This window comes from Octopus bimaculoides, chromosome 4 (assembly GCF_046866305.1).
Source record: "Octopus bimaculoides isolate indiv1 chromosome 4, ASM4686630v1, whole genome shotgun sequence".
NCBI lineage: Eukaryota > Metazoa > Mollusca > Cephalopoda > Octopoda > Octopodidae > Octopus > Octopus bimaculoides.
In genome coordinates this window covers 42,161,986-42,187,105 of record NC_142931.1, presented here as the reverse complement: position 1 = coordinate 42,187,105, position 25,120 = coordinate 42,161,986, and the positions used below count along the sequence as shown (strand labels likewise).

Sequence of the window (25,120 nt, the reverse complement as noted above, 5' to 3'; positions counted from 1 at the left end):
GGGCCATCAGCTTAATTCTTCTATATTTGCTTCCTACAAGGAAATCTTTTACCATTGTAACTTTTGAAAGTGATACTGTAATGCCAATCATTGATTATGAAATTTGCCTGCACTATCTGATTGACTATACAAATCACAAGCACATGGCCAAGATATGACCTAGATATTTTCAGCAGTTATCTCTGATAATCCATTCTTAGCAGCTATCCCTGCCTTCATATTTTTCATTGCACTTTCAACTATACAGCTGCTCCTTCAGATAGGTCTGTTAACAGTAGTGTTATAATACTGTATACACTTCCCTCATAATGTTTTCATTCATATTAGTACTGCTTTGAAATACAGAAACCTTACACCTTTTTTTTTTTTTTTTGTAGCTTCTCCCTATGCTACATATACCAATATGAAGCTTCTCTTACAGGTACCTGCAGACTACAGATTTATGATGTTCCTATAACCTTACTTTTAATGTAGCATAAGTTTTACCATTATATTCATTGCCATTATCATATGAGGTGGGGGAGTGAAAGCACATGGCTTACTGGTTAGGAGCATTCGGTTTATGATTATAAGGTTGTGAGTACAATTTCCAGCAATGTGTTGTGTCCTTGAGCAAGACACTTTATTTCATGTTGCCCCAGTCCACTCAGCTGGTAAAAATGAGTAGTACCTGTAATTCAAAGGGCCAGCCTTGTCATACTGTGTCATGCTGAATCTCCCTGGGAACTACATTAAGGGTACACGTATCTGTGGAGTGGTCAGCCACATGCATGTTAATTTCACCAGTAGGTTGTTCCGTTGATTGGATCAACTGGTACTCTCATCGTCACAACCAATAGAGTGCTATTATTATTATTATAACCATATGGGATGAATTTCACAATGTTTAGGAGAGATGTCCCCAAAAAGTAGACCTATTTTTAACTGCCCTGATGTTATATGGATCACAAATCTTCTGAATGATTTTTCCTACAAGTCTCTAATATAAGGTAGATAGATCATGGCAGTTTTTGACTGATAATCTCAATTCTTTTATCTCTGCCCTTTGAAACTGATGCTTACCTGCACATTAGTTGTAACTCTGAAACATCTTAGTTATCTTGATAATCTCTTGTTGGTATCTGTCTGCAGAGTTTACATTCACACAATGAAGAATGTTGAAAGTAATTAGTGAGTCGGAATTGGATTTAGGGTTGGTGCTGAAGGCAGTATATAGAGTGAGAGGGTTTGGAAGTTCCAGATATAAGAGTAGAAAAAGAAAGCCTCTAACCAAGAGTTTTAGCTTATTTTGAAAGAGAGGAGAATTAAGAAATCTAGGAAACACTTGAGGGTCAGAAGTAAGATGAAAATTGTTGAAGAAGTTAAAGCTGGCAGGTAAAAAGTAGAAAAGTAGGAAGCCCTATCTTCAGGTGTGTATGCTGTGAAGTTAGAGTGCTGGGATTCTGTCAGCAGTCTGGGCTTGATAGAGCATGGCATTAATTGTTGATTCTGATTAACCTTTACAAAGAAGAATTAGAACATTTCTTCGGATTTGGAATGGGAATCAAAATCATTGCTGCATAATCTGGTATTGGAGAAATTGCAAAAAGGAGAAGGCAGCTTTAGTGGGAGTAAGATGAGAAGGGGAAAAGTCAAAATAAAAGTAAGGGTTCAGCAATAGAAATATGAAGGCTAATTACTGTGACAAAAGTGTCAGAGTTAGTAGGAAAAATTTTCAGAGCAGAGAGGAAGGGGTTGATGTAAGAATTAAAGACAATGAGAATTTATGAACTGCCAACAACTTGGCTACTTTACCACTCCTTCAACTCTGTCAAATGTGATCTCAATGACTTTATATTAACAAGAAGTGGTAAAACAAGAACATGAGGTCCCATGAGGGCAATAACAAAAGATAGAAATGAACAAAGAGAAATTCTTCAACATGGAAGGAAAACATTAAATCTTTGATGATCAAAGTGGTGACTGAATACTTTATGAAGAATAGAGAAATGGTAGAAGACAACAACAAAAGTTTTTCTCACCTCCTTTAATTTCCTTATATTCTACTTGAAAATCAGATGAAGCAAATTCAGAAATCAATACAGTCATTTTATTTCCAGTGGAAGTGAGCAACATGGGTTTCTGTATATTGTGACATAAGTTTGCTAGCACTGATGATCTTAAATTATCACCGTCAAAAACCTGAAAAAATAACAACTGGATCACTAACTGTGTGACTGCTAACTAGTTAGGTAATTGCTACCCTTTGATTAATGATATTTCATATAACAAAGAATTTGTAATTCTAAATTATTTATGAAACTTTTTAAAAGCATTACACAACTTAAGTGCTTGTAGAGACAGGATAATTCTGAGAATAAGGTGTCGGACAACTGATCATGATTTAAAGCTATGAAATATTACTTAGCATAAGTCAGGCCACATCACTGAAAAATGATTTAACAAACATCGCTTATAGGTATGCAATACATCTTCAGTGGTTGATAATTTGGGAAAATACCCAGTAACCTCAAACAAAGAGAGAGGGAGAGAGAATTGCTTTAATTAATAGGTAGACCCATAAAATCATGCTACAAAATTTCAGTAATATGCTTAAAGAATTATGACACTGTACATGTCATACCAAAAGGATCATGATGGGCCACAGGCAGCTCAAGTATTACATGTTGTCCATGACCAGCTTAAGTCTCATCTACTGCGCTAGGTTCATAGGCAAGGAACCTAACTCTTCTTGCTTGATTTTGCTAGAATGACAGCAAACATTTCTCCTTATTCACAACAAATTGGTTACTAAAAGGAAAGAAACCAATTGTGAAAAATATTGTTGCAACAGTATGCAAAAATCAAATCATTCATACTGATATCAAAAAATAGAGTTAAACTTTTAAAAACAGATCAAAATATTTTATTTAAATTAATTAAAAGGCTAAATTTTTTTTATAATAATTTCAATGAATACCTTTAAAAATGTTGAATTGCATGTTGCAGAACTTCCTAATGTTATACTGGTAACATTTAACTGTATCTTTCTCCCAGGATTGACAGTAATAATCCAGATACAAAAGTAATCAGAGTCATGCCAATATCTGATTGGTCTAAGTTTTCTAGAAGGCCGATTTAGCTTCCTTATACAACCTAAATGCAACAATTCAGTACATTGTAATACAGATTTTTTAAAAAGAGTAATTTTTAAACTTAGTTTCTTTTTATTAATTTTAACAAAAATTTGATGACACTTTCACAGGGTAAATCAAGCAACAACTAGTATTTTGCTGTCATGAGTATCAAAAATGCAGGTTTTGTAAGGTGATGCTAAGTTTTCAAGAAACTTTGCAAATTTCAGTATTTCACTGAACAACTTCACTTATTTTGCATGCCTTTGATTTCCAGCTCTATCCAATAGGTTTTGTCTGGTTAAAGCTTGCCAAAAGATGAATTCTTCAGCAGTAAACCTAATCATCAACTTAGAATTGAGGGATCTTTTTGTATGTAGGTTAAATATATTGAACACAGACATGTGGAGAGATAAATAAAACCTGGTCTGCAGACAGCATACTTCGTATGATAATTTAGTTGTAGAAGACGGTGGGCTGGCGGAAACGTTAGCACGCTGGGCGAAATGCTTAGCGGTATTTTGTCTGTCTTTACATTTTGAGTTCAAATTCCGCTGAGGTCGACTTTGCCTTTCATCCTTTCAGGGTCGATAAATTAAGTACCAGTTGCATACTGGGGTCGATCTAATCGACTAGCCCCCACTCCAAAACTTTCGGGCCTTGTGCCTAGAGTAGAAAAGGATAATTTATTTGTAACTATTCTAAAAACTTGGTTAGAAAAAATACACACTCCTCCCCCTCTCTCTCTCTCTCTCTCACACACACACACAAATAATTTAGCTAAATAGTACCTGATTTTTTTTGTCATCTGCAGTCTTTTTGCCTTTACCACTATTCATGTAAAACACTAAATAGCACATATATAAACCCTACAAAAAGCTAATTTTTTTTTTCCATTTCACCTTGCTTCATTACATCAGGTGCATATATGCAACTCCTGTATCTGGCACATGTATATATGGTGTTCTATTATGAACTACTTTACTGACAAACAACATGTTTTAGTCAGTTACATTAGATATATTGCAGCTCCATTGGATTTTCACTACTTGTTTTACATTGGTGCCGTTGCTTTCTTAAGGCATGGCTAACAGGGCAATGCACTTGTGACTTTCTGAGCTGATAGTCTTCTTATAGGCTTCTATAATATTGTAAGTGGTACACTTTCTTCTATACACTTGCATGTGTTAAACACTTCTGCTTTGTTGATCTTGATTAGCTTGTGGCTAGTCAAGTCCAAGACAATGGATTTCCATGCCTACAAAGTTTGTTCTGGCCTTTGTCACTTCAGCTTGTATCTTTGTCAACCAGATCAACCTTTCAGTAGGGCAGTTTATCACCAATGGTGCACTTTCAGTGCTACTTTTTCTGTGTCCATCTTAAATGGATGTTAGGTAGATTCAGACAGCAACTCAGCTGGACTTGTTCTTCTGTTCATCCAAGAAAGGAGCTAAATGTAGCAGAAACTAGCTCTATTGAAACACAGAGGCATACAAATATTGCTTTATCTACATCATCTATTCACAGACAAGTTTGTCTATCTCACTTCCACACTATTGGGTAGTTCTTACTTTATCTCTCTCTCTCTCTCTCTCTCTTTCTCTCACACACACTACTGAGTTGATGGTCTCCTGTAGTATAATTTTATACTAAATTTTCTAGTTCATCAGATATATTCATTTGTCATTTGTATGGAAGTTACAGGATTGTTTGGTTGTGATTTTTCAACCAATTAGACTACCAATATTTTGACACATTCAGCAATTTTCCTTATAAAAAGAACCAGTTTTGTTTTTTCCTGCAGCCTCAAAGCTGCCTGGCTCTGCAATGAAAATATTTATTTATTGTCTCAAAAATATTCTTTATTGTTCTCACTTAAAAATTAAAAAATCAACTGGTGGAATCTACACAACAAAAATTCTGTAGTCTATGTGTGTGTGTGTATACATGAAATATGTAGACTCCAACCAAGAATTAAAACTAGCTCATAGGTTTGGCTTACATGAAGACTACTACCAGTATATATTTTGTGAACAATTTTTTTTTTAATTTACCAAAGAATGTAAAATAAATCATTTTAAATAAATTGATTATTTTAAAACAATAAGACTTATGCAACTGAAAACATGAAGAAAAAAATGTCCTTATTGTACAAATCAATGGATAGATTACAGGTTAACATGAAACAAAAATTATGGAGCTGTACTTGCATAGCAAGTGACCTGATCTGAGATCGTGTGCTGAAACAAAAACAATTGCAGCATGGAAGGTGTTTATAAGCTATTTAAAAACACACAAAAACTGTTAGATCCACTTCAATATTTAAATTTAATTTGTCAAAATATTTTCGTCACTTTGAAACCGCGACCTGTTCACTGACAAAATTCCCATGCAGCACGGAATTTTGTCAATAAACAGGTCACGGTTTCAAAGCAACGAAAATATTTTGACAAATCAAATTTAATTAAATGAAACCAAAAATTAATGTACAAAAAAGTGAAAAGTAATCAATGCAGATGTTTAATAATTAGTCATTAAAATGAAAATATAAGACAGTAATTTTGCAATTAACTTACCAGTCTGAAAATATTCTACTCTGAAACCAGATTTTATTACAGAGGAATCTGTAACAAACTGAAGTCTTAAAGCTGATTTTGACGACTTTAATCTTAATGGTAAAGCAAGTCCACAAAATTTCCCAAGTAAAGGGCTATTGGCCTGGTCTCCATCACGCACCTTTTAAAGACAAATGTTTCACTTAGTTATTTCATTTTTATAAGACAAATGTATTACTTAGTTATTTGATTTTTATTACTACTCAAAAAATATGTTGTAATGAAGATAATAATACCTCAAAATATAAACATGTCTATAATGATTCATACTGTAACTGTAAGACAGCAGAGCACTGAATCTCTTAAAGACATTTATAGCTGATCTTATCTATCTAAGTCACTTTGCCTCTATCTTTTCACAAGCTCAATACTTTTTCATCTTATATACACACAAACATGGTTATATTCATGTTCCAATTTATTAACAGTTTCACTCAGACTTACTCCATTTAATTCATTTTGAAGGTCTAAAATTATTAATTGCTTTATTATTATTATTATTATTATTATTATTATTATTATTATTATTATTATTATCATTATTATTATTATTATTATCATCATCATCATTAATATTGTTATTATCATTAATATTATTATTATCATTATCATTATTATCATTATTGTTATCACCAATATTATTATTATCATTATTATTATTGAGTGACAGAGTAGTGCATGCCATCAAAGTGACACTGAGGTAAAATATATGAAGCCCAATATGCCCATCATGACTACCCATCTGATAAGAGTACACCAGGCACATGCATCACAATTATATGTGCATGACATGGTGACCTCATATCAAAATAAATAGCACATGACCTTATAGGTGGGGCCCAATTAGAATTTTTTCAGGTTGAGTAACCCATCCCACTCAAAAGGTCCCTGAATAAAGGTTGTTTAAGGATGTTGAATGAAACACTCATATTTCCAGAAGTGAATTATTCAAACCCCAAAGAATTCCTCTCAACACATGGCTATGATACTCCCCTAAAACTTCTGCTTGTGATCAGAGATGCACATATCATCAGCCACTAAGGGACATGCTCAACTGATTAAGGTCAAACAACTGACAAGCAAATCTGTGGTATTTGCTATAGCCCATCTTTTATACCAAGACAAAACATGTACATGATAACAGAATATTTACCTTAGCCCATCTATTATACCAAAACAAAACATGTACATGATAATGCTTTCAATCAGTTAAGATCAAAAGCCACGAGAGCCAGTTATTATTATGTGATGAAAACTCACAGCTTATTTTGTTGGGTACAATGGAAAGTGTAAACTGTCCACAGCCAGCAGACTAAGGTGACACTTGTTTACTAGTCATGCTTCAAGAACCTTGTAAAGAATTTTTACAGTTCCAAGCAATGATTATTATTATTATTATTATTATTAATATTATTATTATTATTATTATTATTATTATTATTATTATTATTATGAAAGACTCTCAGATAGTTCTTAATTACCGGTTGTTCTTCAATTGAAAGCAGGCAATAACAAATCACCAAAGGTTTCAAGTAGTGCCTTCTCCTGGGACTCAAAGAGACAATACTCTCCTTAGAATGCAAACTGTACCCAACAATGCTGTCTTCTGGATCACTTCGAGCCTGACAGCAGCTCCAATATTCTTAATATGTTTTTCAAAGCCCTTGAAAACTGCTCCTAATGCTCCAGTTATCACCGGTATCACCATTACTTTACTCATGCCCCATACCTTTCCTATCTCGTCCCGCAGTGGCTGGTATTTCACAATCTTGTCTGTTTCCTTACATTTCACCCTCAAATCGACTGGTATTGCAACATCTATTATCTTTGCTTCTTTTTCATCTTTATGGATGATCATATCTGGCCATCTCACCTCTATGACTAGGTTGCACTGTATGTTAAAATGCCAGAGTATTTTGTAATGTTCATTTTCCATTACTCCCTCTGGCTTGCATTCATACCACTATTCGGCTCTCTTGAGGTTTGCTCTACTGCACAATAGCCAGTGGACATATCTGGCCACATTGTCATGTCTCCTTTTGTATTCGTGTTGTGCGAGCTTACAGCACTCACTAACAATATGGCTTATACTTTTTCCCTTCTCAGAGCACATCCTATATTGTGGCGAGTCAGTGATTTTATCAATTATTATTATTATCATTGTTCAGTAGTTTTATTTTTATAATGTGCTTTCACTTCACTACCGAGCGCAGCTCTGTATGCCTTGGGTATGTGCTGTGGTTTGCTGTAATGCTCTTATGGCTACTGTATTGAAAGTGTTTTGCGTAGGATAATATTATTATTATTATTATTATTATTATTATTATTATTATTATTATTATTATTATTATTAACATTATTATTATTATTATTTTGTATCCAAAATATAATGAAACTGAAAACAATTCACTTACTTCTAAATAGTCATATTTGCAATTAAATCCTGGTTCTACCTCAAAATGAGAAAATTCAAGCCTGATATTATTCCGATAAATGGTTCTGATAACCCAAGTGCAATTATTTCTGTTACCGTATTGTTGTGGGAAACCTGGAGATTCTATAATTCCACTTATATCTGTTAATTCCATTTGACTGCATACTGAAAAATTAAATTTTTTCCCATTTAAAATTTTTTCTTTTTTATAGTCCATCAGTTTTATTATTTTTCAATGTCTCTTCCCTCCACTCCCAGTTAAAAATACTGAAATATATCAACAAATATTTTGAAAATGTAAATGATATATAACAGATATATGGTCGATTCCTAAAGCTGTACATCTAGTTCAAAATAAGGATACATTACCAAAACACATTTAGCTTCAAAAAGACACTAAGTATAAGATAAAAGTCTATCAATGACTGACTTGTATCAATGAAGACAACATTCTTGAATATGTGATCAATTCTCTTCACTAAGCTAAAATGCCATAATAGGCATAGTGTAAAATTTGATATAATATGCTTCTCTACTAATTTCCAAAAACTCAATGCTAAAGCATAACAAAACTCCAAGAACAAGCATTATAAAACTACCAACATAGTAAGTGAAACAATAATAGGTCTCTGACGCTTTACAAAAAATGAATGTGATGTAGAAACATAATAAAAAAGAAGCTTGTGAGCCAAATTAAAAGAAATTGGTACAAAAGATTTGCATGTTTTTTCCTTTTCAAATAAAAAGATCTTCAAACAGTTTCAATACCACGTGGTTTTAATAGTAACATTCTCTAATTTTCATTTTTAATTTATTTTATTCAAGCAGCACACCCCAGAAGCAATTTAGTTTAAATAAAGAACAAGATCAAATAAGTTGATTTATCAGACTTTTATAAAACTAGTTTCATGTCATCTTAATTTTGATAAGATGAACTCATATTCCCTGATGAGTTTTTCCCTTAATGTTTGTAAGCCAATGTGTTTTATAAACACAGTAAAATTTTGTATTGTACTAATGTTCCAGATTATATGGTTGTCAAATTATATTTTCTGCCTATATTACCTATATCATTGGCTACATCTGGCTCAAAAACAATGCATTAATAGATCATATTTCAGCTGTAGAGTTTGTTTTTAAATTAGTTTTATTTAGATGTGCAATAATCTTTGTTGATGTTTTACATAGCTCAGAGATCAATGAATTGGAATATATTTATCTTTATTTTAATTAATACAATCATAAATGTATCATTTTAAAAAAATCACACTTTATATTTATTGCTTCTTAACTTCTTTGGAGTATAGATATTTTTGTATTGGCATTTGCTTCAGTGTTGCAGTTTCTCAATAGTGAGAATATATATATCCATTTCATATACACTTTCATACATTTTTCACTTTCTTCTCTCTTTCACTTTAAAAGAAATTAACGACCAAAACAGCTGATCCGGATGACAGTTCGTTGACAACTTTCAGAATTATAATGAAACATAGCCACTGCTTATTATCTCTGTTTTTCACTCAACAATTCTTCTTTGCAACTAAAATAACCTCAGTAACTACACGGGTTGCACAATTTTGAGGTCATTTTCAGATAATATTTCAATTTGCTTCTAATGTTTCACTTTCATCCGATGTTTCACGCATGCGCAGAATTCCACTTGGACAAACATTTATGAAAATGTACACATATATATTGTATTAAAATAAGCCACAACTAAAATAATTTCATTAAAAGACATCCATTTCTCTATATGTTATAAGGAAATACCCTCTCTCTCTCTCTCATGCACAAAAAGGATGTATGCATATGTATTTATGGATGAAGGTAAAGAATATGCACACCTGGTGTTTAGGGTTAGGGTTTCACCAAACATGGGTGGTGTACATATTCTTTACCTCTGCCTATTTACGTATGTGCATATGAAAGATAATGTATGTGTGTGTGAGTGAGTAAGAGAGAGAGAGAGAGTGAGTGACACACATACATACAAAAAATTTCATACATGACAAGATACACCTTCACTCACTCACTCACTCACACTCACATACACACTTACTCTCACACACACACACACTCATCCATTTCATATATATGTACATCTTTCACTTTTTCCTCTCACTTCAAAGCAAATGTCGCTTTTTCACTTTATCCTCTCTTTCAATTTTTGCTCTCTTCAAAGCATAAAGAAATTAAAAGAATTTTACAGAAATTAACAACCATATGATCCCATATATGTCGAGTTGACAACTTTGCTTCTTCAAACGAAAGAATGCCATAAAATAACTTCCTTTCACACACACTCACACTCACACACACACACACACACATGGTAAAATTTCTGTGCGAATTATGTTATTTCTTGCAGTGTGCATGAGCAAATTTAAAGCTCAAATCCAAATGAAATTATCTTTTTCTATTCTGTAATTTGTGTTTGTGATGACCGTATTTAAAAACCTGATCTTCAATATAAACTCAAAAGAAAGTTTTCCCAGAAATTCTGTCCTTTACCTCTTCTTTCTAACATGTCCAAGGTGCCATTTTCCCTCGTCTTGTTTTTTTCTTAAATTTCTTCTGATTCCTATGTTTGCTATACAGGACATTAGGATTTCACCCATAAAACACGTTCTCAATATTTTCATTTTCTCCTCCACACCAAATTCATTTTTAACTTGTTTCAAATATTTTTTTCTTGGTAATCCATGGAGAAAAAACAGAGAGTACAAATCTTTAAGAATTTTGCCCATCACCTCACCACTTTCAAAAACCTACATACTTCCAATGTTTCACTTTTAGCTTTTTGGAAAGCAGAGAAGTTTCTTCAGAAATAATGTTGTTTACCTGTTGTTTCTAGCATGTCAGGTTTTCTGGTGGTGGTCTGGTATTTTTTAAGTTTACTATTTCAGTAGAATTCTACGCATGCAGGAAACATCAAGCAAAAGTGAAAGCTAGTAGGTGATGGGTGGGTGAGGTGGGGGAAGGAGCATTGAGTGTTTCTTAAAAAAAATTAAACTATAAAAAATATATGTATTTCCCAGATGCGTAATCTCTGTATTTTTCTACATAGATAAGAAAAAAAAATTCGAAAAAGTTACAAATTAAGAAATTGCGGAGAGGATGGGAGGAAATTAAAATTTTGAAAATGATTTCTGGACAAAATCATATTTACCCCCTTTTATACAATGAAACAATACATAGTTTGTGATCCTTCTTAAGAACAGAAAGCACTTTCATGCAAGCCCATGAAAACTGTACCCTTGCCCTTCCATTACACCATTAACTATATATCAGTGGTGCCAATTCTGCCCATAAGAAAGGAGCAAATAATACAATGTGCCTGTAGGTCATAACACCCAGGCAACACTGGGATGCATTGCTAGTTACTGTTAAAACTAATTCAAAAGAAAATTTTGCAACACTTTCATCTTCACTTTGTCAACATCATTAAACAAATATGATAAATATGATATAAGGAAGTTTACCAGTGTTGTAGGTTATTTTAAAACCGCGATAAGAGACAGATCCATCAGTTCTGAATTTGATAAATAATCGATTCGATATCGAGGTCAGGGTTGGAGGTTTATTTACGCCACAAAATTTTCCAAGACTGACACCATACTGGTTTGTGTCGCGAACCTAAAAATAAAAGAAATGAAACAAAAAAAAATTTTAAAATGACCCATTAAAATTTCTAAATCAGAATTGTGACTGGATAGGGACAAGCATGGCTGTGTAGTTAGAAGTTTACTTCTCAACCGCATGGTCTCGGGTTCAGACCCACTGCATGGAACCTTGGACAAGTGTCTAGCACTATAGCCCCAAACCGATCAAAATCTTGTAAGCAAATTTGGTGGACAGAAACTGAAAGAAACCCATTTTGTATATGTGTATATATACACACATACATGTGTGTGTGTGTGTATATGTGTGTGTGTGTGTGTATCCCACCACCACTGGACAACTTGTGCTGGTTTGCTTATGTCCTTATAACTTAGTTTGAGAAAAAGAGACCGATAGGATAAGTATTAAACTCTAAAAAAAGAAGCACTAAATACTGGGATCAGTTTGTTCAACTAAACCCTTTGAGGTGATGTCCCAGCATGGCAGCAGTTCAATGACCAAAACAAGTTAAAGAGTAAAAAAAGAAAAGATGAAAATACAAACTTAAAGCAACTGTCAAAAATCTAAATCATTTTCATCATCACATCTTTTAATATTGATTCCAAATTTTGTCACAAGGCCAGTAATTTCAGGGATGGGGTGAGTCAATTAAAATCAATCCCAGTATGTAACTGGTATTTATTTTATCAATCTCAAAATGATGACAGGCTGACCTCAGTGGAATTTGAACTCAGAATGTAATGATGGACATAATGCCACTAAACATTTTGCCCAGCATGCTAATGATTCTGCCAGCTTGGGGCATTCACATCTTTTAACATTACAATCTTTTGATATTACTATAGTAGTCATTTCACCAGCACCACCAGTCTAAACAATTTTTTATACTATTTTGGCATGAATTGGACAAGCAGCATTGGGCAAGCAACAGAGGAACCAGCAATTCATGTTCTATTGCTACTGGTGAATCTTGCCATAGTCAGAGAACTTATTCAAAGACCCAGACTACAGATTAATATAGACTCACAGATTGGTATGGTTCACTAACATAAGAAGAAGCTCTGTAAAACAACCAAAACAATAAACATAACTTGAGCCAGACCAAAGAAAGGGTTCCTATGTGGTCACTTGGCCTGAAGGAAACATCTGTCAAATCTCTCTCAAATACACCCTTTCCATCTTTAAATAGAAAGATATGTATCCAGGATAATATAGTATTGAACTTGAAAGAAAGATGGGATAAACACAAAATAACATATCTTCATAAGTCTACTAAATCAGAAATGGTTTGGGATCAAAAAGCAACAATGTTAATCTGTGAATGTCATAACTCTAAGTAGAAACGGTTTCAGTTTTGGTTTTTGTGGTTTTAAACTATCTGCTTCTGTCTTCCTTATTCTTGACCAGTATGCGCAATGTTAGAATGGTTTTGTATTCATATCAAAACAAAGGAGTGTGTATGTGTGTATGTGTGTGTGTGTGTGTGAGAGAGAGAAAGAGAGAGAGATCTGCTGCTGTAATTAATGAGGATATGACTGCATATTTTATATTTTTTTGTGATATCAGTAATTTTTCTCACTGCTCTGGGCCACTACACTTGGTATTCACCCTTCATTCTTAACATCGTCCCCCTCCACTCACAGTTTACTTTAATCGTGCCATTCTTCTATACTACCAAATTATCTCTCTTCCTCTCCCACTCCACTGAACCCTGTCCTGTTGGCTTGCACACATCACCATATATATCTCTCATTCTCCCATTGTATATCTTTTTCTCCATTCATACTCTGGCAACCTACCCACCCATCCTTCTCTGCTGCCTGTCAGCACCTACTTCCCCCAACTCATATGCATCATTGATCAATCCCCCTACCATTCATTATTCTCCCCTATATTCTTCCAAATCATTAACCATTATCTACTCTCTCCTGCCTACCATCCAACTCATATTTATCATTGTCCTCTACTCAGCTGCCACTCTTGTTTATCATCCAGTATATTTCCACCCCAACCCCATTTCTAACCATCCTTCACTCAATTTATACATACCTACAATCTCTACCCAGCCACTCTTCTTGTTCTTCTTCACCCAGGATCCACCCTGAAACCTTATCACCACCATCTTTATTTCTTATGTACTCCACGGTTTATCCTCACCCATATATCTTCTCTTCTCTATAGCAAGAAACCTGTTCCAGCCTCTTCCTTTACACTCCTAACCTTTCATCACCTACCATAAGCATTTCCCTCTCTACTGTAATCTTACTCAGGGACCTTAATCTTGCAAGCTATGCAGTGACCCTACTAGTGCTGGAGTCATGCAAAAAGGACCCCATACACTCTGTAAAATGATTGGCATTGCAGAGGAAATCCAACCATAGAAATTATGCCAAAGCAGACATTGGACCAAAACATGGTCCTCTGGTCAAACCATTCAACTCACCTCTGCATTTATTCTGTATTGTATAAAGATTCCCATATAAATTAACTTTACCATAAGAAATTCAGTGAACATTTGATTGGCTGTTGGACGCCTATAAACAACAATACTTGTTCACAAAATCATCATCAAACATCTGCTTTCCATGCCAGGCATGGATTAGACAGTTTGACTGAAACTGGTAAGCTGGAGAGCTGCACCAAGTTCCAGTCTGATTTTGGCTTGGTTTCTACAGCTGGTTGCCCTTCCTAATGCCAACCACTCCAAAAGTGTAGTGGGTTATAAATATTTTTTTAAGTAAGACATGTAAAGATATTATTCTGCCAATAAATAATTATAACTCCATATTATTTGATAAAATCAAACAGAAATGAACATAAATTACAAACATATACACTCATCACAATGTAATTTTAGAAATGGTAATGTGTCTTCCTGACATTATAACTAATCATAACTAAATTATAACAGACTGGGTAAAAAATATTTTCAGAGTTGTACTTGTCAAGCATATGACTTGACTAGAGATCATGTGTTAAAACTGAAGCAGTTACATTGTGGGAGAGCCATTTTAACCACTTCAAATAACACAAAAACTGTTATAATTGTTAAGATTTTTCATTTATTTTATATCTGAATCTGACACATTGCAAAATCAATGAAAATTGAATTAAACATTTTTCATGTGTGTTTAGATGGCTACAATAGCTCTTTCACAATGTAACTGTTGAAAAAAAATAGATTCAAAAACAGTAGCAGAAAGGGTAGCAAAAAGTGTTATAGCACAAAGTAATTTGGAACAAAATTAGCCAAAAATGATTTGTTGTTTGGGAGGTACAAGAACAAGTTACCACTTCTTCCAAAAGAAGGGGGCTACAGCAAAGAGCAAGCTAAAATTCCTTGACCTGGAAAAGGCCTTAGAAAGGGAACAATGCTCTGCAGTTTAACTGTCACTAAGAAAACTCAGTGTAGATGAATGGCTTGCAAGGGCCTTGCATACCATCAAAAAGATGAGAATTACAAACAACTTCAGTGAAGAATCTAGTGTGACATCCATAACAGAAGAGTTTAAGACTGACTGCTTGTATGCCAACAACCTAGTTCTCATAGCTGAATCCATGAAAGAATCAGAGAAAATTTTCTAAACATGGAAGGAAACTTTAGAATCAAAAGTTTTAGTTGACTGACAATAAGAATGGCAAGAATTCTGCCTTTTTTCCTGCTAAGAAATAGCCATGTTTATTGTGCATAAAAAGTGGAAGCTTGAATTCTATACAAATTCCTAATGCAAATTATGGATGTGTAAGGGGTAAATTAGAATCAAACACAGACTGAAAGAGAAGCAGATGCACATGAGTAGTTAGCAGCAACATACCTATAAAATAAATTTGTTAAATGTCCAGAAGTCTCAATAAAAGTAGTTGATAGTTTCTATTGCCTAGGTAAGCTAATTAGCTGTGAAAGAAGGGGTTTCAAAAATATAGTAACCAGAGTATGAGTAGAGTGGAGGTTATTACCTTTGCTGGCAATAAAGAAATTCTCTCTCCAAGTGAAAAGTAAATTATATGATGCTTGTGTAAGAAACATGAAGTTACATGGTAGCAAAACATGCATAATGACCATGATGATGTGTAAAGGTTAAGAAAAAATGAGGTGAGCCTGTTCTACTAGGTGTATTATATTAGTGTATATAAACAACAGAGTTCAAATAAGCTGAAAGAAAATCTGGGTATGAGGAATTAGATGTAGGGTACAAGAGAGAAAATTGTGCTGATACAGATTTGGAATACATATGTAGGAAGACATTTGGGTAAAGAAATGCCAAGCAATTCAAGTAAAAGAAACCTGTAGAAGAGGTAGACCAAAGAAGTGGTGAAAGATGATTTCAAGATAAACATTAGGAAGAAGATGACAAAAGACAGCAACAAATGGCAAAATGCTGTGCTGGAAAATCCATGAAAGCAGTGAAAATGGATGTAGAAGCTATGACAACAATGATATGTCATTACTTACCTCTAAATAATCAAATACACAAGAATTCTCTAACTGGAAGTCAAGGAAGACAAGCATGATATGACTGCCAGCAGCAACTCTTATATGCCATAAGCATTCTGCTCGGTGGTAATAATTATGTGGGTAATGGGGGGATTCAATGGTAGCAGACTCTGCATATAGTTCTCCACCACATCCTGCAAGCAAATAATCAGTTAAATAGTAGCTATGTTAGATATTTCAACATGGTGGAGTTCAGTTTTGAGAATATTACCAATGTTAGTGTTTATAAAGAAAAAGAGATCATATAATTTGAATTGTATATAGAATTATAAATAGAAAACTGAAGCATAACACATTATTCCCACCATTAGTAGTTGATGCCTTAACAAAACACTTCTCAATTTTACTGTTGTCACAGCGGTAAGTTAATCTTTCATCTTAACCTTCTGTGTGTATTATGGACAGTGAGAAAGAGCTATTCGAGAACTAAGTGCCTTTGCAACAGAATCTACATCGTAATGGTCATGGGGAAAAAATTGCTAACTACTCAAGTGAACATCTGCTGAAGACAAACATTCTTAAATTAATGAACCAAAAATAGATTTTAAAAATATCTAAAATGCACAGGCCTTAAAAACTAAACTATACTATTGTGGTATTATTACCAATCCAGCACTTACATCAAAATTAGTCCTCCATGCCATAACTGAGGAACTTAAGAATGATTGCCTTTGGGAGCTCTTCTATGCTGATGACCTTGTCCTTATAGCTGAATCACTACCAGAACTAGAAAAGTTTCAGGTGTGGAAGAAAGGTCTGGAATTAAAGGGCCTTAGAGTTAATCTAGCAAAGACCAAAGTCCTTGTAAGTAGGAAAACAGATAAATCACAAATCCCTTCAGGGAGATGGCCCTGCTCAATACATAGAAAAGATATAGGCAGAAACTCCATAAGGTGTACTCCGTACAAGCTATGGACACATAAGAGATGAGGCCAGTATCACAGGAAGATTAACAGAAAAGTAGTTCTTGTGTGTGACAGATGTGCAAGTACAATAAACACTAAGAATTTACAGAAAATGGACTTTTTCAAATCCTCGGGGGTGGGGGACATAGTTGATAGGCAACCAAATCAGCTGTGGAGGAGGATGCTTTGAAAGCATAAGTGTTAGAATAAGAACGGGCTGGGCAATGTTCAGAGAGCTTCAAACTTTGTTGGTAACAAAGGGCCTCTCCCTCAGAGCGAAAGACAAATTGTATGATGCCTGTGTACGAACAGCTATGTTGCATGGCATCGAAACACAAACTGTGACTACAGAGGACATGCAAAAGCTTGAAAGAAATAAAGCCAGTATGCTCCACTAGATGTGCAATGTCAGTGTACTTATGCAGCAGAATGTAAGTGTTTTAAGAGAGAAATTGGGTATAAGAGGCATCACACGTAGTGTGCAAAAGAGAAAACTGTGCCGGCATGGTTATATGGTATATATGGATGAAGACAGCTGTGTAAAGACGTGCTGATCTCTAATTGTGGAGGGAACCTGTGGAATGAGTACACCCAGGAAGACATGAGACAAGATGATGAAATATGATCTTCAGAAGTTGAGCTTCAAGGAGGCAATGACAAGTGGCCAAGACATCTGGTGATCTGCTATGCTTTAGAAGACAAATCAAGCTAAATGAATCATGGTGATTGCCAATGCTGGAGACACATTGATATGTGAGATGCACCCATGCCAGTGACATGTAAAAGACACTCAGTACACTCAGTAAAGTAATTAGCATTAGGAAGGGCATCCAGCCATAGAAACCAAACCAAAACAGACAACTGGAGCCTGGTGCAGCTCTCCAGCTTACTAGTCCCAGTTGAACCGTCTAACCCATGCCAGCATGGAAAATGGACGTTAAATGCTGATGATTGAGTTTTCCACATCAATGTTCAAATTTGGAAATTGCCAAAATCAGCATGGTTCACTGTGACTGCATTTAAAAATACGTAACAAGGATAAATAGAATACATCTAAGAGACTATTTGTTGTCACTAATGTCTCTGTCTAATCAATTATTTTTATTTATATAGTTTAGTCACAACCTTTTTTGCAAGAGTTGCAATGGAAGATGAATGAATGGAAATTATCCTTAGAATGAAGATCTGGGCTGAATGCTATCAACTGAATGGATCCTGTTAAGTGCACACAAGGGCCATATTGTGGTGTTAAAGAAGACAACAGTTTACCAGCACACTCCATCCAACAGGCTTTTTCACAGATTCTTTGAACCCAGTTTTATTTACAAGATTTATAGCCTGTCCAAGATTATGGTAGAAGACACCTGCCAAGACAGCACACAATGAAATCTAACTTGGAACCAAATGATTGCTATGAAAATTTTTTTAACTACATGGCCTATTAAAATATTATTGGTCTACTTTTTCAAAGCTGAAGAGAGGAACACAATAACAATGCTTAATAATAGAAAATAACCAAGTTGTTAATACTTATATAACATATAATATAATATGTATATATTCATTGTGATAAAATGCATTCTTTCACTTAGAAAACATACTCTCTAATTTGTTTAAACTATTCCTCTATTGTAACTGATACTCCCCTGCTGCTGTCCCCTCATGGAAAAATGACTCTATTTCATTGTGCATATTACACACCTTTACAATTCTTTCATTCTTTTACTTGTTTCAGTGACTGGACTGCAACCATGCTGGAATACCAACTTGAAAGGTTTTAGTTAGTCAATTTGCTCCAAATACTTACAACTTTACTTATTCTATTGGTTTCTTATTCCTGAACAGCTAAGCTCACAAACAAACAAATAGCAGTTGTCAGGTGGTGGGAGATAATCACAATGATACACACACAATGATGATCTTCTGCAGTTTCCATCTAGTAAATCCATTCACAAGCTATTGTTTTGCCTGAGACTATGCTAGAAAATATTTGGCCAAGGCATGGTGCAAAGGGATGGAACCCAAAGCTAAGTGATTGCAAAGCAAACTGCTTAACCACACAGCCATGCCTGCATCTATATTATTATTAATGCAGTTCTTCTTCACTTTTAAAAATGTTGTTATTATTCTATTGTAATCCTTCAATGTGTATGACATTCACTTTAGTTGTGGTCGAATTTTGTTTTCTTTTTTACTTCTGATTGTTTCATTTTAATTTTCGATTTTGTGACTCAAGTTAATTAAAAACATAAACCTATTAAATTTAATTTAGCATTTTCTTTTTATCAGCTACACCCCACTTATAAAAAAACTATGGCCTGCCTCAAGAAAATTCTATCTCACCCATGCAAGCATAAAAAAAGTGGACATTAAAATAATGCTGACGATGTCACTGATACATTAACATCATCATCATTGTTTAATGTCTATTTTCCATGTTGGTATGGGCTGGATGGTTTCACAAGATCTGACCAGCCAGCGAGCTGGCCAGACTCCAATTGTCTGTTGTGACATGGTTTCTATGGCTGGATGCCCTTCCTAATGCCAACCACCTTAGAGAGTGTGCTGGGTGTTTTTTTACATGTTATGGCATGAGTGCATTTACACAGCACTAGCTGCATTTTATGTGGCACCATCACCTGTAAAGGACAAGTTTGTATTTATGGATAACAGTGATTTCACTTAGCTTGACATGTCTTATCAAGTACACCAAATTACCACATCTCCCAGTCCTTTGTCATTTCCCCAGTGAAGCCCAGCCTCTGAAGATCCTTTTTTATCAATTAATCCCACATCTAAAATGATAATCCCACATCTAAAATGATGATATATATATATATATATATACTTGCCTGTGGTCAATGAATCATAGAGAATTTTAAAACCTTTTACGTTTCGAAAATATCTCTTTACCAGTGTAACTCGCAAATGATTGCTGTGAGATAATAGTAATTGAGGTATTTTCTGGCCACAGTATCGTCCAAGAAGTGGAGATGTTTCATAACTTCCCTGTCTAGATGAAAATATTTCAAGAACAGAAGTTACAGTATAAACTCATAAAAGAAACGCAAATGAATATGAACTAACATGGATGTCTCTACACATCTACAGTGTTGCTAAAGCAGGTAGAAATAGTAACCAAATCTCCCTCACATCGCACTATTACAAAAGAAACAAAATACATATGATGTAGTCTGAGATTATTTTTTTCAGCCATGATAAAAGTTCATCTTTTGTAGGTCATGAAGTATATTTATTATGGTATGGCTAAACTGCATCCAGTAGTGGAGTCCTGATTCAGGAGTCCCAAGATTTTGAAGAATGTGGAACTGCCTCAAAGCCAGTTTTGTTCCCATGTCTAGTCTGACCCAGAGTAGTAGTACATGTCAGGGCCCCAGCCATGGGCTAAATAGCATGTAAGTTGAAATCATGGGAATCTGCAGCTTGGTGGATTTGAACAACTTTTATTTTGAATATATGATCTGGCATTGTTTTGGCGTTGTTTCGAACATTGGAGGGACCATAATAATCAAAAACAAACCTCGGTGCTCTACCAGCATGCCAAAGAACAACATGGTGGTGTACTGGACAGAATTAGCATAGAAATCTTGTCTAGACACCCCGGTGACGCATTGTTGCGACAAATACAGGAGTCAGTCCTCATAACTGAAACGCAACCAATTTTAAACACCAAATACACGTAGATGAGGGCCTTACAATTGCCCATGGTTGCATGTGTTGTTCACACATATGATGCGGAATATGAACGTAAATAAATTAATTAAAAAGTCTCTATCTGATCTGATATAAACGAAATTGTTCCAAACACACATATGGACGCACATACTTACATATAAGCACGAACACATAAGTGCATGCACACATATGAGCGTGCACACATACGAGCTTGCACACACTCACATGCTCATACCGAACAGTTTCGAAACAACGCCAAAACAACACCAGATCATACATTCAAAATAAATGGAAGTGGAGAGACAAGTTACTGAAGAGATTGCAAGAGTGCAATGAAATAATTTAACAAAAAACTATATAAATTAATAAAGGACTGAACCAGTGCGTGTGTTTATTACCGGCATAATGCCTCTCCCAAGGTTTAATTGTATTTCTTTCAACACATGTATCCACATCAAGAATCTTGCACACGAAATACACATACGAAATACATACACACACACACACACACACATATATATATATATATATATATATATATATATATATATATATATATAAAATTAGGGTACTCAGAAATCTGGATGTTTGTACATTTACAGATTTTTATTAATGTCACATATTAAATAAAGCGCTTTTCACCTAGTCGTGTAGGATTTTCAAATTGTTTTGAGAAGACCTTGCGGAGGGTCTCTTTATATAGTTTTATTGAGTGTGTAGGGGTGGAGAGAGAGAGATATAGGATAGTAAGAGAGGGTGAGGAAAAGTGAGAGAAAGAGTGTGTGTGTGTGTGAGTGTGTGTTTTTTTGTGTTGGTGTGTGTGTCTGAGTGTGCGTGTGTGTGTCGATGGGAAAGAGAAAAGAAGAAAATTGGGTTCATAGCTGGTTAGTTCTTTTCAATGATAAGTTTATTTTTAGCCTTTTAAAGGAATGGCAAAAGCAGGTGTGATCGTTTTGAAGAAGTTGCTTTTCAAAAAGAATCTTTGGTGTCATTGTCTAGTAGGAGAGTGTGGGTGCGTTTGTGTGTGTGTGTGTGTGTGTGTGTGTGTGTGTGTGCGTGCGTGTGTGTCTGTGTGCGTGTGTGTGTGTGCCTGTGTATTTGAAAGGTGTGTCAGTGGGAAGAGGAGGGAAGTGGAAGATTCTGTTTACAGTTTACAGTTGGTCAGTTCCTGCTGTGACAAGTTCATTCTTGGCCTTAAAAAAAAAAAAGGAGGCAAAACCAGATGGTATTCTTTGGTATCATTGCCCAGTGGTAGAGAGAGTACGTGTGTGTGTGTGTGTGTGTGTCTGAAAGGAGTGTAAAAGAGAAGGAAGGAATTTTGATTATATCTATACAGCTGGTTAGTTCAAAAAAAGTTAGGAGAGAAATATGAGAACCTAGGTAACTGGGTTCAATTCTTGTTGGTACAAAAATGTCCCACTATCTGGGTTTCTTGCCGTTTTATTAGGGTTTGTTGTTCCAAAGTTGAAGATCCTAGATGGGTTGTGATCTTCATGTTTCAGCCATTCAGTTTTCGTGAGAATTTTGCTATGAAGTATTTCTCCATATTTTTCCTGAATGAGGTATCGTTTCTTGAGCATTTATAGAAGGGAAAGATCCTAAATTTTCCTTCCCCACGTGTTCCTAGGTGTTCACTCAGTGGAATTTTCCGTAGTTCCTCCTGTCGGACATGTTGCCGGTGAATTCTGGCTCGTTGACATAAGGAATTTCCAGTTTCACCTCTATAATTCTCCTTGCATGTGGGGCAGGTTATGCAGTATATTACATTCTGCGTCTTGCAGTTCATGTCTGCATTTACTTTGAATGTGTGACCACTCTTAAACTTTATCTGTTTGTTCCCCTCTATATATTTGTAGATAGGGTTGCTGCAGGTTCCACATCTACCATCTCCACACTCTTTTACGTAGAATTCGGTTTTATTCTCTGCTGAGAATTTCGCTCTTGTTAGGTGTTTCTTTAAGTTTTTTTCTTGGCGTTTACTGTTTTTTATGCAATGTTTGTTTAGTAGGTTTTCCATTTTGGGGCTTTGTTGGATTATTGGTAGGTTTGAGTGTATAATGTGAAACATGTTGGTGATTGTAGGGTTGTGTGTGTTAATGAAAGGGATGATGTTTTCTTTGTTTTTCTGTTTTGGTGTTCTGAGTTGTGTGATGTCCAGTTTTGTTGCTCTTTCGATTCCGTTTTCTATTAAGGTGAGTGGGTATTTTTGTTCTAGTAGGAAGTTTTTAAGTTCCTCTAGTCTTATGTGGCATGTCTGTGAGTCGGTCACTATGCTGCATATGCCTCTTGCCATACTATATGGAATGTTTCTCTTTATGTGGGATGGGTGGCAGGAGTAGAAATTTAAATATTGGTGTGTGTCGGTTTTTTGTAGTGGATGTCTGTTGTAACGATGGAGTTGTGTATCTTGATGTTGATGTCTAGGAAGGGGAGTTCGTTGTAGTTGGTATCTATTGTGAAGTGGATAGATGGGTGCAGTGTGTTGGGGATGTTGTGGAATGTTCGTAGATCTTCTTCTGATCTGTTCCAAAAGATGAAACAGTCATCGAGGTAGCGTTTCCACTTTTTCTTAACGTCTTCTCTGAAGTTGTGTTCGAAGGGGTTCCCTATTTCATCGTATAGCTTGTTCTCAAGGAAACCCATCACTAGGTTGGCATATGAAGGTGCGAATTTCGTACCCATCGCCGTGCCCTTTATCTGTCGGTATGGTTTGTTGTTAAATGAGAATGTGTTCTCTTCAAGTATTAATTGGGTGGCTTTGGTGATAAAGTCTGTTTTGAAACGTTTATCTATGAGTTCCCTATATTTCTCTACCCAGTATTTTATCGCTTCCAGACCAAGGGTGTGTGGTATGTTTGTGTATAGGTTCGTGACATCGAAGTTTGCAAGTATGGTTTTGCCTCCTCTTTTTTTTTTAAGGCCAAGAATGAACTTGTCACAACAGGAACTGACCAACTGTAAACTGTAAACAGAATCTTCCTCTTCCCTCCTCTTCCCACTGACACACCTTTCAAATACACAGGCACACACACACGCACACAGACACACACACAAAAACGTCTATCTGGATGTTTTGATGTCCCATTTTGTATTTTTTCGAAATGCAGAGTAGATGGAACAGGGACAACTGAAGAAGGGAAATATTCTTTATGTTGCATGTCTCATTTCTTTGTTTTTTTCGTTGTTCAAAAAATAGCTCGTTTTCTGTCTTCGTCTTTATGTTTTCATTTCTCATTGTGTTTAACATTTTTTGTGGTATCCTGTACTCATATACGCATGTATGTATACATATAGCTGTAGGTATGTACATATATGCATGGATATATGCATGTATTTATATATTATTTACATTATTATATATATATATATTCATGATGGCCGTCCACTCGTCACCGAGGAAGATCACTGCCGGCCTTCAGGAACATTGTGCGCTCTAGGACTAACTTATATTTTGCATTTGCAGCTCCGTTGGTGACTAATGAGCCCTGCTCTTGACAAGCATACACGACTGCAAACATTGCAGACCAAGCTTTCCCCATTCACTATATGAGCTGTGTGCTTTCGTGCAGCTCGCTTAAGTTCTTTATACTGGATACGTGCTCTCTCAAAAGTGTTGATCCCCTCCTTAATCTGTCTCCTCCATCTGTGGCGATGACAGGCATTGTTCTCCCAGTCAGTGTCCTGCATATCACAGACCTTTAATGAGGACTTGACACAGTCCTTAAAGCGCAGCCTTGGTTTCTGCCAGAGTCTCCTTCCATTCACAAGTTCTCCATATATCATCTGCTTAGGAATCTTGCTATCCTTCATTCTAATAAGGTGTCTAGTCCAACGTAACCAGTGCTTGTGCACCATCGCCTCAATATTCAAGATATCAGCTGTCCTCAGGATCTGTGTGTCTGTAATTTTTGAGGTCCAGCCAACATTGAGAATGTGCCTGAGACAACTCTGATGAAAGCGTTCAAGGACCCTTACCTGACGTTTGTACAGAGTCCATGTCTCACATGAGTAGAGGAGCGATGTCAATACACATGCACGGTACACAGCACCTTTTGTTTGCCTATATATATATATATGCATACATATATACATACATATATATTTATATACATATATACATATACATACATACAAATATATATATATACATACATATATATACATACATATATATATACATACATATATATACATACATATATATACATACATATATATACATACATATACATACATAT

General features: G+C 35.2%; 1 protein-coding gene across 1 annotated transcript in view; it reads right to left on the bottom strand.

The window, feature by feature from the left end:
• LOC106881670 (cubilin) overlaps positions 1-25,120 on the bottom strand; it is a 217,162-nt gene that overhangs the window by 95,660 nt on the left and 96,382 nt on the right. Inside the window, exons 27-33 of the mRNA XM_052967022.2 lie at positions 20,039-20,199; positions 16,240-16,415; positions 11,648-11,801; positions 8,143-8,327; positions 5,690-5,849; positions 2,960-3,135; positions 2,022-2,181 (exon numbers count right to left, since the gene is read on the bottom strand). Of these exons, the coding sequence (XP_052822982.2) occupies positions 2,022-2,181; positions 2,960-3,135; positions 5,690-5,849; positions 8,143-8,327; positions 11,648-11,801; positions 16,240-16,415; positions 20,039-20,199 (1,172 nt within the window). The remainder of the gene's footprint in view (positions 1-2,021; positions 2,182-2,959; positions 3,136-5,689; positions 5,850-8,142; positions 8,328-11,647; positions 11,802-16,239; positions 16,416-20,038; positions 20,200-25,120) is intronic.